General features: G+C 34.0%; 2 protein-coding genes across 2 annotated transcripts; one reads left to right on the top strand and one right to left on the bottom strand.

Annotated features, from left to right (window-relative positions):
• Positions 1 to 3850: 3850 nt before the first annotated feature.
• Positions 3851 to 6416, bottom strand: LOC7488027 (gibberellin 2-beta-dioxygenase 1). Its single transcript, XM_002311194.4, has 2 exons — positions 5592 to 6416; positions 3851 to 4352 (listed from the first exon to the last, which is right to left on the bottom strand). The coding sequence occupies exons 1-2, from the start codon at positions 6381 to 6383 to the stop codon at positions 4029 to 4031; spliced, it is 1116 nt and encodes a 371-aa protein (XP_002311230.4). The 5' UTR covers positions 6384 to 6416; the 3' UTR covers positions 3851 to 4028.
• A 2889-nt stretch (positions 6417 to 9305) lies between these two features.
• Positions 9306 to 20038, top strand: LOC7488026 (uncharacterized). Its single transcript, XM_024607304.2, is given in 24 exon segments — positions 9306 to 9581; positions 9771 to 9901; positions 10184 to 10268; positions 10524 to 10577; positions 10676 to 10767; positions 10881 to 10984; positions 11279 to 11360; positions 11854 to 12313; positions 12792 to 13121; positions 13370 to 13573; positions 13682 to 13780; positions 13953 to 14025; positions 14783 to 14910; positions 15012 to 15300; positions 15384 to 15613; positions 15689 to 15813; positions 15965 to 16082; positions 17836 to 17891; positions 18007 to 18100; positions 18182 to 18371; positions 18449 to 18517; positions 18592 to 18692; positions 18770 to 18832; positions 19670 to 20038. Coding segments are annotated over 24 exon segments (3381 nt in total). The 5' UTR covers positions 9306 to 9485; the 3' UTR covers positions 19778 to 20038.

Raw genomic sequence — 20038 nt, 5'->3', positions numbered from 1 at the left:
TTTGTCCAGCTCGTTCCAAAAAATAACATATCGGAGAGAATTAAACGAAAAGGGAGTAGTAGTTTCGAAGTCTCTTAGTTGGTCTTTGTCTAACAAAAATTTTGGTGAGTATATGGTCTTATATGGTTAATGACAAGGATTTAAATTATGATGCTGGTGTCGATGCTTCAAGGTAAATTAAGCTCTTCGAGGCCAACACAATTCTAAATTAAGGACCAAGCGGTGGCGTGCAATAGGGTATATCTAAATTTGCTATATGTGCATTAACTCGAGTATAATGTGGAAGTCGGTTATCGTTGGACATCCTGAAGATTAGACCATTAGGCCACAAAAAATGATCAAACTGGATTCAGAATATGATTGAAGTAATAATCGGTGTCCTATCGCCATTCAATTAGATGAGGATAGGACGGTTTAATCTAGTTTTTTATTTTTTTTACACCAGCCTGCTGGAACAAAAGGAGGTTCTTATAGTAAATATAAAATGCACAATCTTAATAAATCAATAAAAGATGACCAGCCAATTAATTTAATTTTCACCTAAATTATCCACAACATTACCTAGGCTTTCAATTAATTTCAATTTTCTAACCATCAACTGCTTGGTTTAATGATAAGAGCTTGGAATTAAAAGGCTTGTTCCTATATGATTTTAAGTTTGAGCCGTTCAAGCCCACATGAATTAAAAAAAAAAATTAATTTCAATATTCCTCTTTCTTTCTACCTAGCCGAGTTAGAATAGAAAGATCCACCCCAGATATGATCACATTACTAATTTATTCAATATTCCAACTCTTCCCGAAAGTTTCAACTTCATTTTCCCAGTGTAGAGTCTATAGACAACTGTGTGGTCATCCAGGCAAACGGCACCAAATCGTTATTCCAAATGTCAATGTTTAAAGTTGGTGCTGGTTAATTATCTACTTTAATTATAAACATTGAGCTTCTACTCTTCACTTTACCCCCGTGATGAGCAGCATGTGATATCTTTCTTTGTCACCAACAACCACCCCAAGTCAGTGGATGAATTATTAAGGCTCTTCACTAACGATGATTTTGTTGCAGGGGCAAGACCAAATCCGTTTTAGTAGTAACTTTATGTGTGAGAAAAGTAAATGCTAAGGAACCTCGCTATAGTAGTAAGTACACCAACATCATAATATTGTGTACTTTCTCACTTTTCTTCTTCTGGGTCTTACAACGCTTTCTTTCCAAGTTAAGGCAACAGTACTCAAGGTTTGGCACAGAGCTTCAACAATGGAGTTTTACGGCCTCTGCTGTCAGTTTCTAAGCCAATGCATACTCCAAACGAATTGCTCAGAACTAGCGGGGAGCAACCCCACCGGTGTTGATAATGCTCGCATAAAGATTGAGAATTTGGAAAAGGTCATAGGAAAACGAATATAAAAATACTAACATATTTATTTGTAATAACTATATCACATTTTTTGTTGACAAACTAGTAATTCAACCATTACAGGGAGCTATTATGCTGAGACAGTAGCATCTCGAATCTCCTCAATACGAATTAGTCACTAATAATTGATGCCAGAACATATACAATAAATCAATGAAAATTTAAATATATATAACCCTAAAAAAAAAACTTGTTTTGCTATTTATGTATATCCACACATATGTAATATATATACATGTATAACAAAATGTTCTTTAAATCTGGGAAGTTGGTTTGAAAGAAGAAGAGTAGAAATGCTCCTCAACTTTCTTATATGATTTTCCGGCTATTTTTATTCCTTAGCATTTTTTTAGAAAAAATCAATCAAATAACACAATTTAAAAGAAATAATGAAATAGCATAGTTTTTAAATATTACGATTGAAAAGCACGATATTCAAACTTGTTATGCATGAAAAAAGAGGAAAGAAAAAATTAAAAAATAATCTCTGGAGGTGCATTGAAGCTTTAATTATCATAAAAATATCTTTATGAGATGAATCTAATGGTAACAATAAAAGCTATCAACATTAACTTGAGTGTGCTATACTTGCCTCCCAAAGGTAGTCGGTGACTCAATTGTTTTTTTTTTTCAAATGTGGCCCATTCGGGTCATAATTGATATTTTTTTAATTGGATTTATCTCATCAAAATCTTTCTAATGGTATAAGTGGTGTCGTAATCGAAACTTTGGTGTCTCCAAAATGAAAAGACGTCAAACATAGGTGACATGCCATAAGTTTCGCAAAAAATATACTTTGATCTTTGAACTTTAAAAATTATGCAATTTCAGTACCTTAATATTTTTTCAAATTATTTTTATTATTTTTTAGTTTCTAGTTGAGAGAGGAGAGAAAGAGAGGTTGTCAAATTCCAGCGGTAGAGAGAATAAAATGTTGTTGACACCTATTTAAACCATCAAAATGGACGATATTTATGTTAAATGATTTTATTTGATGAGGAAAGTTCATATTATGTGTTTTTTTACATTTAAAGTTTGTGAAAAAACATATATGGGCTCAGGTTGATTTTTGAATTCGGGTTGATTTTGGTTTTTAGGTGGTTTTTTAGGTCATAAATAGGTTTATCACGATTTCTATGGTGTTCTATAGGTGTTTGAGGTAAAAAAAAAAAAAAGGGTTGAAAAATAGGTTTTTGAGTAAAAAAAACTTAAATCCCAATATTTTAGCCACCACAACGGCTGGAATCTGGGCAAATCAGATGATGCATCGTGTGATATTTTTTCAAAAAAAAAATTAGAGTGGACGATGCAAACAAACAAAAATTAAAGGTCCCATCATGCGGGCAAGCTAGGGTAGGCCCGCACGTGGGCCCTAACAAAATGAATCGAGTGGGCTGACTTGACTTGTCAGACTCAGCAACGCGTGGCCTTTGGGGTTTTTTTTCCAAATGTTTTTCTATTTTTTTTTAAATAATGATTTTGTTATGGTTTTTTCTCTAATTTTTTTAATTTAGATTTAAATTAGTACCCCTTCTCTATTTTATTTTATTTGAAAAGCCTCTTTTAAATTATAATTATTTTTTTAGTTATGCATTTAATTTGAAGAGTTTTATTGATTCGTCTATAATTTTTTTTATCTTTTGTATTGATGGGCTTTATTTTTTAAAATAATTTTTTTATTTTCAGATAATATTTCTAATATGTGTAGCCTTGCATGATTTTTTCCCCTTTTATTTTATTTGATCAATTTTATTTGTTTCTCTATTTCTATTATTATTTGCTTAAATAAAAAATTATTTTAATATATAAATTTAACAAAAACAACCGGGTAAATGTTAGAAAATAATATAAATCATATCCTGGGACCTCACCTAATAGCTTAAGCTTTTGGGTTGAATTGGTTCTTTGACATGGTATCAGAGCCTTGATGACCAAGTGGTCACGAGTTCGAATCTCACCACCTTCATTTATTTGATAAAAAAATAAAACACAAGGTAATATGAACATGTGCAAGTTTCAAGCCCAAAGGGTTTTCACTTGAGGGGGTGTGTTAGAAAATAATATAAATCATATCATGGGACCTCACCTAATAGCTTAAGCTTTTGAGTTAAATTGGTTCTTTAACAGTAAATATTATGTATTTCGAGATTAAATATCTTGATCTACACTTGTCTCTTAATTTTTTAAGTTTTAATTTTAGATATCGTTGATGACTTTTTATGTATTTATTTACACACATAATTCTAGATTTATTTGATTATATGTACGTATAAAAAAAATTATTTAAATTTGAATTTTTTATACTATAGAAATCCATTGAAAAAATATCTATATACAATTTCTTTTATAAAAAAAAATATCCTATAATAGAATACCAGCCACGTAAATAGGTTAAACAAACTACAAGCATGATGATAACGACTCTACAATAAATGGTGTTCAAAAAAAGAATTCATAATGGTTGAGTATCTTGACACGTTTAACATAAAGCAAGGAATTAAAAAAAAAATCAACATGAGAAAACAACACACAGTATGGGAATACATAACCATCAATGTAATTCTCTGAATAAAAAGTAAGAAAGAAAAATGAGACCAAAAAAATTATGAATCTAGATGCGATATTTGTCAAGAGGGTCTTTGAAGAGGAGAGGTCCATGATACACTCTCCAAGCATAGTCATCGAAAGGAAACGAGCCAAATCTCCTTCCCGTCTTACATACACTGTGAATATTATCTTGTTCTTCATCTTCTCTGATTTCATCCTCGTTTGCATTAATTCCATCAGTAATCACTTTAGGAAGGAGGGGAGAGACTGTACTTTCCGAGGGAAGAGTAACTAGTAGTGACATCGATATGCATCTCGAGTTTTCACAATCTCCCAAGCATGCCTTTGGTCTTCCTCTTACTTTCTTCAATTTGCCATTGCTCCACACCTACCGTTCGTTCATGCCAAATGGGAAAAAAAACATATACACAACTGACTTCCTCAGATGGGCATAAGGTGAGTCAATAAAAGATGATATTTTACTCGTAAATGTGTGTCAATTTATTGAAGTACACAACGCAAATGGACGAGATCATGAGACATGTTCGCTGCATAAAGCGTGAACTGGTATTTTATTCATTAAGATCAGAGTGCCGAAAATAGCTTGCATCAATGGTAAACTCGTTAAGGTCATTAAAGGTCTAACTTAATTAAGCCCCCGGATAGGTTTAGCGTAGTCTGATTAGGTTCCTAGCTCCAAGCCTCCATATATACCCATATAAAGCCTAATTGCTGACTTCCATTAGATATGTGTTTGGCATTATAATAGGTTTTACAGTTACAGTTTAGAAAAAAAAAAAGGTTTTTAAAAAATATTTTTAGTTATAATTTTAAAAAATATATTTAATTAAAAATTAATGTTAGAAAAAAAATAGGTTTTTAAAAAATATTTTTAGTTATAATTTTAAAAAATATGTTTAATTAAAAATTAACATTGTGAAATGATACATGTAAGTAAAAAAAAAAGGTTTTTATTAATAAAAATAAAATTATTTTAGCTTTTATAAAATTTAAGTTTTAAGAGTAATTATTTATAGAATCCAGCGTAAAAAAAAATGATTTAATTAATAAAATATTTTTTTAAAAAAAAATACCACAATACATTAAAAAAATAGTTTAAATAAACCATTTATATTTGAATTGAGCATCCTCTGTAAGGAGCTCAAGCTGGTCCATTCCAACCCATCCCATGGGCCATGGCATTTTGTTTTCTGGAGTCGTCGAAGCCTTTAGTAACGTGTTTTTGTCATAAACTCCTGCCCCACAAGCCAGTCAGCATGTACGTGTAGCTCTGTGCTGCCTCCTAAAATTTATATTTTTCATGCATTAAAGTAACATGGAGTAATTGGTCCAAGTAACTCCCATCATTGGCACAGAAATTCAAAATTACATGTTTAATGATGAAAGAGTTACCCAAAAGTTTGAGCCATCTGTTTGTTTTAACTTTGGAGCTTGCTTTAACTTATAAAGTATGGAGCACTTTGACCATTTACTTAGGGCATCCTCAAAGATAACCCGACCCGTAATTTGGACCCAAAAACAAATGTAACCAGTAACAAACCACCTAAAATTTCTGAACCACTGCTGCTAATCTAGAATGGATATAAGGAGGTTAATTAAAGCTCACCTGAGCAATGTCGCCGACTGTAACCATAATTGAGTCCACCTGTGGCAGCACAGTAACCCAACCCGAATCCGTCAGCAGGGAATACTTCTGGCACCGAATTTGATACTGCAACCCGACTATGTAAGGATAAGACCCACCCGACAGACCAGGCTTGTCATCATTCCCATCCAAACCACCATGTAAACATAACAATGAATAATTCCTGGTCGGATGCTCCTTTAGCGGATTCTCGAACCCCGCTCCATTTGAAAGCATTTGAATTACCTCTAACCCCAGTTTCTCTAGAGCCCGAGTTAGCTCGCGCAGGGAAGCTAAAACCAACTCAGTTGAAACAGTGGAACACTCAGCGTCCAACCAAAACGACTCGCCGTTTCCATCTTCATCTCCTTCGAAACCCAGAGGCCAGTTTTTAGGAAAGTACGATTCTTTTTTATCTTTAGCGAGATCAAAGAGAGAAACAGATTCCAACTCCGCTGAGGTCGCGAGTTTGGAAGGTATGTTGTGGTTTGTGAGTTGAAAGTAACCGCGTTGAGAGGATGCAGAGAATATAAGGTCTTGAAGGTTTGGGTCAGAGAGAGAGATGAGAGGGAAAGACGTGGCAGGACTGGAACGGCGAGTGGGGAGGGAGAGAGTAGGGGGCAGGCGATGTAGGAGACGAGAGAGGATATCGGCAGATGCTGCTGAAGAGGCAAGTTGGCTGTTCGGCTGTGCTGATGGCGTTGGTGGCGGGGCTGCTGTCGTGCTGTCCATTTTTGACAGATGTTTTGTTTGCTCTAGAGCTGAGGAGGTCATGATATGGAGAACAGAAGATAAATATTCGAATAATGTGCAGATGTGTTGTTTGCTTATATATGGATGTTGGTTGCATGCCACGCCTAAGGTTTTTGTGTTATTTTTTGGAGTTTATTAGTGGTTATTTTTTATAATATTTTTTATTAAAAATCTATTAAAATAAAATTATTTTATTTTTAAGAAATTATTTTTTATATTAAACTAATTAAAAATATTAAAAATTATTTTTTTAAAATAAAAAATTATTTTTTTAAACAATTCTTAAAAATAAAATTAAAAAATATCATCAAAACCAGAAAAGACAGCAGATCGATGTTGACATAACATGTTGGATATTGGGCCTATTTATGTTTTTGGTCCGATTAATTAAACAAGGTAGCGTACATATTTGGATGTGTCGCGTTTAATTCGTGATATTGGCAGATAATAATAATAATAATAATAATAATAAAGCTTGCATAAACGTAGCTGCATGAAAATAGTCAAAAATTAGGTTCGATCTTGTGACATACAGCCTTAGCCAACTGTTTAATTTGCCCATCACACCTCATGTTTGAAAAATGAAACCCAATCACAATCAAGGGGGGTGCGAGATAAGTCTTTAATTGGATTTTCATTGAATCGTTTCAAGAAGGGAAAAAAAAATGAAACCCAATCACAACTCATATCTCTACCCATCACACCTCGTGAAATGACAGTCATCGTTTTATCACTCCAACAAACCCGTGATCTTTTTTTATAGTGGTGGCAGGCTGTTGGCTTGTTGTGCGGAGAGCTGCGGGCCTCTGGTGGTAGCAGGTTCGGGTTACACGGGTACACAAAACTATTCTTTGCTGTTTGTTTATTGAAACGTACCATATGTGTGTCATAAATACCATAATATATAGTACTCGTGTGCCTCCGACAGAGACATGCTCGTATGTAAAGTTTCATTATTAATAAATCAACTGTATAATATTTCCCACCGCATGTCCAGATGAATCGACTGCATTGATATTGCAGAAGAGACACCGAATCATGGGCCGTGGCGTGGCCTTTTCTGCTGTCTCGGCCATGCCCATTTTGACTCCACTATGATAGTGTTTGTCTACGTTGTTGCGCCTGTATTTTACTTAAAATACAGATGCAACAATATTTAGTAACCAAAAAAAAACATTAAATACTAATCATGGATCCCATCCAATTTCACATTTGAAACGCTGAAAAATAAAGGCAGGTTCTATGTGCTTCTTGCTGCTGCACCATGCAGCATCCCTCCACATTGTTCACTTTAGTAAACAGTGCGCGTACACTGTTCACTAAAGTGAACAGTGTTTGTTTTTTAAATCTTTTTTTTTTTTAAAAAATCAGCATCCCTACACACTATTTATTTTAGTGAACAGTGTGGAGGGATGCTGATTTTTTGAACAGTTTTTTTTTTAAAAAATCAGTTAACATTTTTCTTTTTCAAAAAATAATAATTTTTTTAAAAAAAAAATTTAGTTTAAGGTGAATTAAATTTATTCGTACTGTAATCTCAATTTTATTCCTGATAATACTTTACCTAATTTTATTGCACGCTAAAAAAATCATGGAAACTGTAGTTTTTGTCAGATGAATTTTATATGTAATAGAATTGTAGATAGTTTAATGAAACAATAATTTTTTATATATATAAAGTATGATTTATTTCACGATGTAATAACAATAGTTAAATCTACAATATTTAAATTAAAAACCATAAATATTAATATATTTTTTTTTTAATTATTTTATAACCTCAATTTCAAAAGCATTCTTAACCAAACACATTAAACTACTTTTTGTTCAACCTCAATTTCAATCACAGTTTTAACCAAACATCTATTTTTTCAAAACCAACCTCAACTAAAAGTACTTTTTATAAAACAATTTTTTTCAAACCACAACCACAACAGCTATATCAATAGAAAATACACTCTATCACTAGTATGCTTGCTACCGTCATTAAGAAAGAAATTCCCAAAAACAATGGAAAAGAAAGACCTCTCCCACGTGGAGGGTAAACATAGAACCGCCAAAGAAATTCAAAGCGCACGCGCCAAATAGAATGATCCTTGCAAGGTCCTCGCCCAATCCAATATCGATAAATCACAGTAAAAAAACAATTTGGATTTTTTTCGGGAAGAGAGACTTGGACGTATCATGGCCCAAGCAATGAAGGCTCATCAGCAACCATGATAAAATGATTATTATCACATCAATATTATTTTAAAATAATATAAATTATATTTTAAAATTTTAGTTAATAGTTTAAAATTATTAAGTTAAAATGATTTTTTTAATTTTTAACAAAAAAATCCTTAACAACCCCCCCCCCCCTATTTTGTTTCTTGAACGTTTTTTAAATGTTAACATTAGTCTTAAGTTCAACAATTTATATGATGCTAGAGAGAGAAAAATAATAAAATAATAAATTATTTTTATTTTTAATATATATTAAAATTATATCCGTTTATTTTAAAATAGTTTTATCGTTCTTCTTCACCACTTTTTGTCATAACTTGCACACAAATCAAGAGTTCAAGGATAGTTCCATTGTCGAAGAATAATTTTTTTCTTATCACATAAGAATTATCCATCGTCGAAGAATAATTCCATTCCACAATTCGCCTTCATTTAACTACTTTCATTCAATTTTACGATTACTCGGTGATGAAAAAAATAATAATTAATTAGTAAGATTATCCCTTGACATTGAATTTTGCTTTTAAAAAATCAGAGCATAATATATAAAAAATTTTAGTTCATGGAGAAATTAAGGTAATATTTAAGATTGTAAAAAGTATTATTCATTTAAAAATATATTAAAATAATATATTTTTTAAATTTATTTTTAATATTAAAATTTAAGATAATACAAAAATAATTTTTAAACACAAGAAAAAGCACCGTGCAATTTACTACGTGGCAAAACCTCGCTTAACAAACAAGCAAACAAACCAACCAGTCATCAGCTCTGTATGACCGTTCATCTTTAAAAAAAATTCCGATGAAAACCCCCTGATCATCTCCGTCATATCCGTCGGTGCTTGATAATTTGAATTCGAAACGAAGAAAGAACAGCCCCCTCGTCGATCTACCATGTTTTCCAAACTCTTTCAAAAACACACCGCACAACAACAGCCACCTTCACCACAGCAACAACCACCACCGCAACCGCAATCACCACCTGCAAAGGTACTGATTTCTTTTTTTACTTTTGCAATAGATTCGGTTTCTAAACAACATTTTGTCTGATTTATCAAATCAATCCTTCGATTCATATATTAATCTCGTTAATCAAAGGAATGCTCACAAATTCAATTTTGAGCTATTCAGGATAATGGAATCAATGATTCATTTTTATGCTAATTTAATGAACTTCAGGATAATGTGTCAAAGGGAGGGTTGACACTGAAAGATATAAATCCACGGATTGCTCTACACTATGGGATCCCTTCTACTGCGTCTGTTTTAGCTTTTGATCACATTCAAAGCCTTTTAGCAATTGGAACACTGTGAGTCTGCATTTTCTTTTTCTAATTCCTAACAAGCTTTGGACTATTGACCAGTTATTGCGCGACTGCCTTGCTTGATTTATTTTCTATTAAATAAGTATGTTTATTGCTGTTTTATGAACTGGGAGTTTTGATTTATTGAATGGAATCGCTTGCATTTTCCGTATTTTTGATATCCAGTGATCGGCAGAGAAGCTGTAAAAGTTGAAGTGCAGGCATTAGAAAACATCAATACGAGGTTTCTTGATGATTTTTGTTTTTTTGGTTCTTTAATTGGTGCAGGGATGGAAGAATAAAAGTGATCGGTGGTGATAGCATCGAAGGACTTCTTGTTTCTCCAAAGACATTACCATTCAAATACTTAGAGGTTTGTAAGTTCAGATCTGGAGATGATTTCGCATCTTTCTGTCCCTTTTCTCTCCTTGTCGTTTCATTTTGTTTGATGTGTTCGTAATTCTTTTTTTTTTTTTTTTTTGGGGGGGGGGGGGGGGGGGTTGCATTTGCTTACTTGATTATTTAAAGCTCAAACCGAATTCCACATTCTATTTGGCATCCTTTTTTATTTTATTTATCAAATGTCAGAACATCTGTGGATTCACTTTTTTTTTTAATCTTTTGATAGTTTCTACAAAATCAAGGTATCCTAGTCAGCGTGTCAAGTGACAATGAGATTCAGGTATGGCTCCTGTAGCTATGCAAGATCTTCTTGTTAAAATCTTCCCTAGTACTAGGAATTATATAGCTTGTGTATTGAAAGGTTATCAATATTGGCAGGTTTGGGATTTAGAGCAAAGACAAATTGCTTCCACTTTACAATGGGACTCCAATATAACTGCATTCTCTGTTATTTTTGCCTCAAGTTACATGTATGAAATAGCGATACTATACTGCATTTCCATTTGGAATTTATTTATTTCCATCAAAGGCGTGTGAAATATTGTGCACTTCATTTAATTGTTGCCACCCATTAACACCGCAGGTATATTGGAGATGAGTATGGGATGGTGTATGTATTGAAGTATGATGCCGAAGAAGTTAAACTTGTACAGATGCCATACCATGTTCCTGCAGATGTAGCAGAGGGTAATGATCTTATTCTGTATTGAGTTTGATAAGGTTTAGGCGAATGAATTCTTTTCAAACCTTTTTTGCATTAGTTTTTTAATTTACAGCTACTCTATCTTTTTTGAAGGAGCACTTTTTGATTATTTTATTTTTGAATAGATGATTATGGTTTAACACAGCTACAAAGTGACTGGTGTTGAGTTAATTTTTGCCTGATTTTGTTGGCGTGACCTCCCTTCTTTATATCTCCATCTCTCTATACTTTGTGTGCTTTTACCTATTTATTTCTATTCTAACATGTATGCCAATTAGTGCCAGATGCATCTGGTATGTCATCACCTAAGAATCATTCTGTTGTAGGAGTTCTGCCCCAACCTTCTTCTCAAGGAAACAAGTAAGACAAGATTTGCTAGAAGTTCCCGCCCTCTTGTGTTTTTTTTCCTTTCCTTTGTTTTAAAAATATAGGTTTTCTTCTCTTGAATCTCATTATGTTGAGATGGTCTTATTATTTATCTACCATGCACCAGCAGTTGACTCTTTTCTCGTCATAAATTATAATTATTTGCTTCTAGAGGCATGTGGACTGGACACTGGCCTCTGGACCATCTGTAAGGTTTGGTGACTTGGTAATTATGCTTGTGCTTTTATCAGCATATATGATGGAACATGTTTCTATAAATGTAGAATCAGACACTTGCACCATATGTCATGGAGATGGGTATGCTTTATTAAGATTAAATTAGTCTCCCTCTCTCTTGAGGTTCTGTGCATGTGTCTAATCACACGAGTTTTAGATCTGTATAAAATAAGGGCATAGCTGTATTATAATGCACAACTTATTCTTTTATGCTGTTCTCATGAATTTCAAATAATTTGTTTTGTTTCAGAGTGTTGATTGCATATGAGGATGGGTTGATGATTCTTTGGGATGTCTCTGAAGATAAAGTTGTTCTAGTTAAAGGGAACAAAGATATTGAATTGAAATGTGAAATAACAGCTGATTCTCACAAAGAAATAGGACACAAGCTTTCTGATGATAGATCAGACTATGAGCCATTGGAGAAAGAGATAGCTGCCCTCTGTTGGGCATCTACTGATGGGTCAGTTCTTGCTGTTGGTTATGTTGATGGAGATATATTGTTGTGGAACCTATCAAGTACTGCTTCTGCTACAGATAAGCATGCTGCAAAATCATCAAACGATGTTGTTAAGCTACAGTTATCCACAGGTGACAGAAGACTCCCTGTCATTGTTTTGCATTGGTCTTCACACAGACCGCATAATGAGTGTTGAGGCCAGCTCTTTATCTATGGTGGTGATGCAATTGGATCTGAAGAAGTTCTAACGGTTTGATTTCTAAATTAAGATTAATTTTTTTACAATTTGTTTTTTGTTCATATATATATTTCTCATACTAATAGATGAAAAACTATCAAGGTGTCCTGTCTCACCCAACTGGGGATTTAAGAAACATTTCATGAATAATCTGAGATAGGAGCTTATTTATTTTATCCATAGAAGGAGAAAAAAATAGTTGCTTATTATATCATCAATACCTGAAGGCATATCTGAGATGAGGAATGCTATTTTTTGAATGAAAGTTAACTCATTGAATCAGAAGCTAAAAGCGGCTTAGCACTTGATACATCCTTTTTCACGAGTATGTTAGATTTTTGTCCAGTCATTATGGCATATCAGAGTTCACAAGAATTTTAGTGACTAAAAATCCAATAATCAGATCAACAATAGATTTGTCAGTCTTTCTTTTCAATGTTTAAGTCTAGATGGTGCACACTTTATATTAACACATTTCTATGTTCTACAGATTTTGAGCCTTGATTGGTCTTCTGGAATAGAAAGTCTAAAATGCATTGGGCGTGTTGATCTTACTCTGAATGGTTCTTTTGCTGATATGGTTGTTTTACCTAGTGGTGGCTTGATGGGAACTTCAGGCACTTTGGTATTAACTAATCCAGGACAGCTGCACTTTTATAATGACGCTGGCTTGTCTTCCTCAACATCCCTACAAGAGACAAGGAATTATGTTTCTTCAATGCAGTACCCCATGGTTATACCTACTATCGAACCACAATTGACTGCAGCAAAATTTGGTCTGGTCTTTAGAGATGGCAAGTTCTCAAAGGCTCTTTCTGAGGTATTTTTTTTTTTTTAATCACAGCCCAGCGGCTATAAAATAGATTTCATTTGCTTGACAGGAAAAGGAAATGCAAAAACGAATTTAAAATCTTCTACCATTTTCCTTCACTTTTATGTGCGCAGCTGTTGATAGTATAAATGGTTCCAACCAAAAAATAACTTTTCCACAAGAAATGTTTGATTGGAATCCTTGTGCCTTGGGTAAACTAGTTTTTCTTTCTCAATTTTCTTTTCTTTTTTTATTAGGCAATTTCTGCTAGAAAACCTCAAGCAACACATTCTTCTGGAAATACAAATTGGCCTTTGACTGGTGGAGTTCCTAGCCAACTTCATGATGCTGAAAAATATCAGGTCGAGAGATTATATATAGCTGGTTACCAAGATGGAACTGTAAGAATATGGGATGCCACCTTTCCAACATTTGCACTCATTTATGTTTTAGGACCGGAGGTTAGTACTTTCACAATTTTGTGAGTTTCATTTTCAAATTCCATTGACATGCATCCCTTATTGAATTGAAATTGATAGTCAAGGATCCCAAATTTGTGTGATGCACAGGTCAAAGGTATCAATGTTGCTAATGTTAATGCATCAGTATCTGCTTTGGATTTTTGCTCCACTACCTTATGTTTAGCTATTGGCAATGAGTGTGGTACGGTAAGAGTTGAATTTTTGTCAGTGATTCATTTATGACTACTGAAATTTAATGCTTTGGTAATTCTATTTCTCTTGGTGAGTGATGGTAAGAGTTGAATTTTTGTCAGTGATTCATTTATGACTACTGAAATTTAATGCCTTGGTAATTCTATTTCTCTTGGAGAGTGTGTAGGTTCGTCTATATAAGCTTGTATGTAGTGCTGATGAGATGAGTTTGAAGTTTGTGACAGAAACTGAAAAGGAAGGTATCATCCTATATATACTTTTTATCTGCATCTTTCTCTATTTTATTTATTTATTTATAAATTTGGTTTAAAAAATTTCAGAAAGGTCTAAGATGTATGGGTTTTAGAAATTGGTTGAGGTACTACTAATATTTAGATCATTATAGAGAAGCTAGTTTTAGACTCTAGATGGTTCTAAAATGTTTGACCTAATGCTAAAAATTGCAGTTTGACCTGTAAGTCTGGGATTTCCATTCTGAAACAAGCTTTTCACAGTGAAAGCAAGTGTTATTTCCCTGATAGTTGGAAGATAGACTTATTCTTCTTGCTCACTATTCTAAATGTTCATCTGCACTGTCAGCACAGCTTGGTTGATTAGAAGTTGATCCACCCCTGCTACATATTTCTATTTTAAGTCCACTTTTCTTCTTTGAAGAATTCATGGATAATTGTAGGGTTTTTTCTCTGAAGATTGAAACAGAGAATTTTATTTTATAAAGATTCCATTTTACTGACGAGTAACTGGTCTTACAACAAAATGGCACTATGCAGCTAATCCTCATAGAGAAAGATGGCGTGGTAGAGAAAGATAGCGTGGTTTGAGTTTTTCATTCTCTTTTGATCAGATGCTGGTTTCAGTTTGAATGGATAGTCTAACGAGTAAAAGTGATTATTATTTTACTAATGCTGGAGAAAATGGACAGCATCTTTGTTTTTGCAATGATTGAAGTTCCTTTTTTTTTTCAGTCTTTAGTTTAACATATTAGTTTCTGTGCAGTCTACACTCTGGACCAAGAGGATGGACCTCAATGTACAGCTGTATTTTCTTTCCTAAGTTCTCCTATATATGCATTGCAATTTGCAAATTCTGGAACCAGACTTGCTGTGGGATTTCATTGTGCCCAGGTGGGAATCATTTGCTTATTCTTTTCCCTCTTTGTTAATTGAAATGCCAAATTATCAACCTAATTAGTTTCGAGAGTTGATTTCTCAATTGGATGTTTCAGGTAGCAATGCTTGACACTAGTACATCATCTGTTTTATTTCTCACGGACAGTCTATCTGGCTCCAGTTTGCCTGTCAAGTCTCTGGCTGTGTTTTCAAATTGTATTGACTTAATAAATAATTCAGAAGACACTGGATCCACAATTGTGGAAGATCATGTAAGTTTGAAAGTGTTTGCAATGACCAAAGATGCCTGTATTGTTGTCATGGATGGAAACAATGGTGGTATTCTCTTCTCCCAATCAATAAAATCTGCAACGGAACTTATCTCACCTTCAATATATATTATAGGCAAGTATTTTTTTTCAACTGGGCAGAGAATAGTGTTTTTTGCTTCCAACAAATCGAATGAATTTCTGATTTTTTCCAAGCAGAGGGTGGCAGCTACATCTCTGAAATGTCTAGTGGAAAACATTTATCTGTTTCATCTCAGAAAAGTGACACTAAAAGTGAATCTGCCCCAGCTGCTTCTTGCAGTGAAAGTTCTCCACTTAAAGTTGACCACGAGGCCTCTGCTAAAGCAGCCCGCTTTAAGCAGAGAGAAGAAAATTTTCTTCTTTTGTTTTGTTGTGAGGATGCATTGCATTTGCATTCTTTGAATGAGGTGCCCTTTTCTGTAAGTCTTTGGTTTCACCATCTGTACCTCCACTTTCCATTTAGTAAAGCCCTCTTATTCTAGGTGGACAGTGATCCTATTCGAAAGGTAAATCTCATGAAACCATGCTGTTGGAGTGCACCATTCAAGAAGGACGATAAAGAGTGTGGGATCATTTTACTCTATCAGACCGGAGAGATTGAAATTAGGTAAAGCACTCATTGTACTTCTCTTGTTTAATTGATGTTGCAAATTTTCATTTGCTTTTTAAGTTTTTCTATAACTCTTATTTAGTGGAAATTGATCATCTGATGAATCTAAGTAAATCTTTCGTGTAGAAGCTAATTTTATGTTAGACAGATCTTTGCCAGATCTTGAAGTGGTTGTAGAAAGCTCTTTAATGTCAATCCTAAGGTGGAACTTCAAGACTAATATGGAGAAGACAATATGTCCATCTGAAAATGCTCAGATTATTCTGGTTAGATTTTTTATTGCATTTTTTATTCGGACGGAGAAAATATTTTCATTGTGTTATATTACCAGCAAAAATTCCTGATTTAGGAACCTTTGAATCACATAGTTTTTTCTTTTGCCATCTTCTGCAAATTTGAAGAATGAAACTCTCACAATTCACTGATTCATAATTGAAATGTTATCTTTCATAAATCACCAATGACAAAAATACCGATCAATATATATTCCTATTAATTTAACTTGGAAGTATGTTAGGAAAAAGACGACTCCAAGCAAAAAAAAATAAATTCAAGGAGGAGGTGTGATGTAGAATCAGCAAGTTAAATGTTACAAAAATTTTACTTATGATTAAAGCAAAATTTTAATGCAATTTTGTAGCTTTTTTATTCTTGTCAAAAAGATATTTCTAACCAAATATATCTAGGACTTTTATTTGAGTAAAAAGTAAAAAAAATATCCTAAATTCATTTGCAAAAGTTATATTCCAAATGGAACCTTAGATTTGGTAGATCTGCTAGTGAAAGTTCGTTGACAACTTGCATGAAACATGCTGATATGATGCACCCTTGCCTATCTGATACATTCTGCAGGAATGAATTGCAAAGTATTCTCTCCTTCTACCTCCTTTTATTTTGTCAGAGGAGGCGTCGTGTTTGTGAACAATTGGTCTAGAGTGAGAGATCTATACCTAATGTTGGCAACATGGACTCCATGGAAACTATAACTATGAGATAATCCCCTGGAAAATTAAGTTTAAAATGCAAAATATTCTTCTCTATAGAAGAATCTTAGGTGCTTTGAAATGAGATGTGTATGGTTTAAGTTAACTGAGATAGATCTTGGAATGACTGGTGAAAGGTGCAACAACCACATTAATGGGCAGGGAAGACAAGTTTAGAAGCAGGTATGGTATGGTTTTAATAATTAGCCGAGGACATATTTCATTTTTTGGTTATTTTAATATCTTGGCCATGAATAGGTCTTCACCAAACTGGAACATGATTGTGCGTTTCATACTGGCCCAAGAAGAGTTGAGTGACACTTGAGATGAATCAGAGTATTTCTTTTTAAATGGAATATCATAAACCCCAGAAATTACAGATTCTTCCAGCCTATAATAAAGACAGAATCGACCACAATTCTTTCATTTCATCTCAATATTTTCGTCTCCTTCCATTCAAGATTTCCTTCTTGAAGCCTTGTCTTTATATTGGCAATGAGCAATGCTTATTAGTGTATGGACTGGGAGATAAATTTCGATTAAGTCAATGGAGATAGTTGAGATTGATCAGACTGTTGCTGATGCTCATATAGGTTAAGGAGGAAGGAAACATAGGCTTGAATGATTTAGTGACAAATGATGCATAACATTCAAACTAATTGGAGCAGCTCCTGATAACTAAGATGATGGAAACAAAAAAAAAGCATTCAAACTAATATACTGCAGGTCCATTTCATGTTTTCAGATTTTGGGGCATTATTCGAAACTTGTTTGTTGTTTTTGTTTATTGATCTTATATGACTTGCATCTAGTCTTTACTTTTGACTACTTTGCCATGATTATTGTACTGTTATAAATTCACCTATTTAGAACTTTGTAATGATGTAAGCTTAGTGATCCAAAATAAAATTTAGTTCACTTTGTGTTAGATGTCGATATTTTATGCCCCGCCAATCTCTTTTCAGCTTCTACCATAGTTTTGGCATTTTATATCTAACTTGGATTGGTGGTTTTCTTCTTTTTTTTTGTTTTATAGGTGAATGGATGTGAATTTGCTGCTATATCGCTTTTGGCCTCTGAAAACCACTTCAGGTCTCTCTCTCTTTTCCACACCCTTATATGAGGATGTGTTATTTCTGTTTGCCTATGACCTGGAACCTTGATTGAAAAGACAGTTTACAATTTTACAAAAATCTGGCAATTTTAGGATTCCAGAGTCATTGCCTTGCCTTCATGATAAACTACTTACAGCTGCTGCTGATGCCACAATCAGTTTATCTCCCAATCAGAAGATAACACAGGTTGGAGTTATGTTTCAGGCTTTCTGTATTTTTCCCCAAAAAAACTTTAGGGCATGATGCTAATAACTTTTGTGGCTGCAGGGTGCTTCCTCTGGTATTTTAGGTGGTTTGATTAAGGGTTTCCCAGGGAGCAAGGCAGAGCACCATGTAGATCTTCTTGAAGTTTGTAAGAATGATTTTGCTCATTTAGAGAGCATATTTTCCAGCCCTCCTTTCTTAAAGCCTTCTATCGACCATGCGGATGGCCAAAAAGTTGTGGAGCTTAGCATAGGTTTTGTATCCCCTTGCTCTAAGAATCTCTATTTCCTTACCTGGTCTTTTTCCTGACTCTGCTTCTGTTTGCTGCAGATGACATTGATATTGACGAACCTCTATTTGTCTCACCTTCATCTGAAACGAAGAAGAATGATACTAAAGGCATACCCCCAAATCTTCTTATACTTTGGCAGATTTGCTAATTCATGCTAACCGTTCTTCTTGTTGCGCTGCAGATAAGGGAACAGAAAGGGAAAGATTATTTGAAGGTGCAAGTACTGATTCACAGCCAAAGCTCAGAACAGCCGATGAAATTAAGGCTAAATATAGGAAGGGGGTAATTCAACATGAAAGGTTAAAATGCTGATGTCTTGTGGATTATCTATTTTTTGACATGGTAGTTTATGTTTGCAGGATGCCTCTGCTGCAGCTGCACTTGCAAAGGACAAGCTCATACAACGCCAGGAAAAACTTGAGGTAGTAATAGAACTAGTTTTGGTTCCCTTTTATGAACTCATTGGATGAATCTCCTGGAAGAAGTTTTTGTTGCCTTTAAGGCTCAATATTTTGAAATTATGCCCTCGTTATAAGGTTGCAATCTCGACAGCAAGTCATTATATACCAAACTGAGATTAACAATTGGGGACCCCTTGACCTGACAATTTGGGCCCCCCTTTAAGAACTATCCATGAATTGTTATGGCCCCCGTTGCACCTAAACTAATAAAACGATACCTGTAATACAGTTTATTAGGGCCACCCTTTTTGATAACCATCTGGTAGTGGCTGCTATCTTAACCTTACCAAATGGTATCTCCTATTCGAACTAAATTCTTGGAAACTTCATACATCGAGGTCAGCATTTATTTATTTTTTAGTAGTCTCTCATTGAATGTTAAGACAATTGTTATTAAATTGATTTTAGGTACGATAATGGACTTAAATGCATGCCTTTCTTTTCTTTTTTCCTAACTAATTGTGCGACTGTGAGGATTTGGTATTACAGGTAAAATTTCTGGTTAAATTACTTTGTTCTGGGGATATTTAGTCTTAATTTCGAAGTTTAATCTATTGCTTTGACGGCAGTTAAAGAATTACATCAGGAATAGCACAAACAAGACAATTAGAAACATGCAGTTTGATAACCTAAAAGCAGTTATGAACTTGCGGATTTAGTAGCTTAAGGAGGCCTATTAAATCAACCACATATTGATCAACTTTCTTCAAATTGTAAGAATACACGCTGGAGAAATTCTTGTAGTGATTAGCTTTGGCCTAACTTTTCTTTTCTCCTCGTTTATATTATTCACAACAGAGGCTCAGTGAGCGTACAGCGGAGCTGCAAAGTGGGGCCGAAAACTTTGCATCAATGGCAAATGAACTTGCCAAGCAAATGGAGAAACGCAAATGGTGGAACATATGATAGTGGCTTCCCTGAAAGCGCATCGTTGACCGTGCATATCCTGAATCAACTATTAACGTTTTCGGATGGCCCCATCAGTACCAGGTTTCTTCTTTGCATATTTTGATGATTGATTCTTTAATCGTTTAGATGTCCTCCATTCGTGTATATTATGATTAGTCAAAGCAACTCGTTTATATATTTTGTTTTATTTCTTTTCACACCGTATGTTCTTTTCATCAGCTGGAATGAGCAAGTTGATGACCACGTATTATTATATCA

Source organism: Populus trichocarpa, chromosome 8 (assembly GCF_000002775.5).
Source record: "Populus trichocarpa isolate Nisqually-1 chromosome 8, P.trichocarpa_v4.1, whole genome shotgun sequence".
Lineage (NCBI taxonomy): Eukaryota > Viridiplantae > Streptophyta > Magnoliopsida > Malpighiales > Salicaceae > Populus > Populus trichocarpa.
Note: the sequence above shows the minus strand (reverse complement) of the source record. Positions and strands in the feature narration are given on the sequence as shown.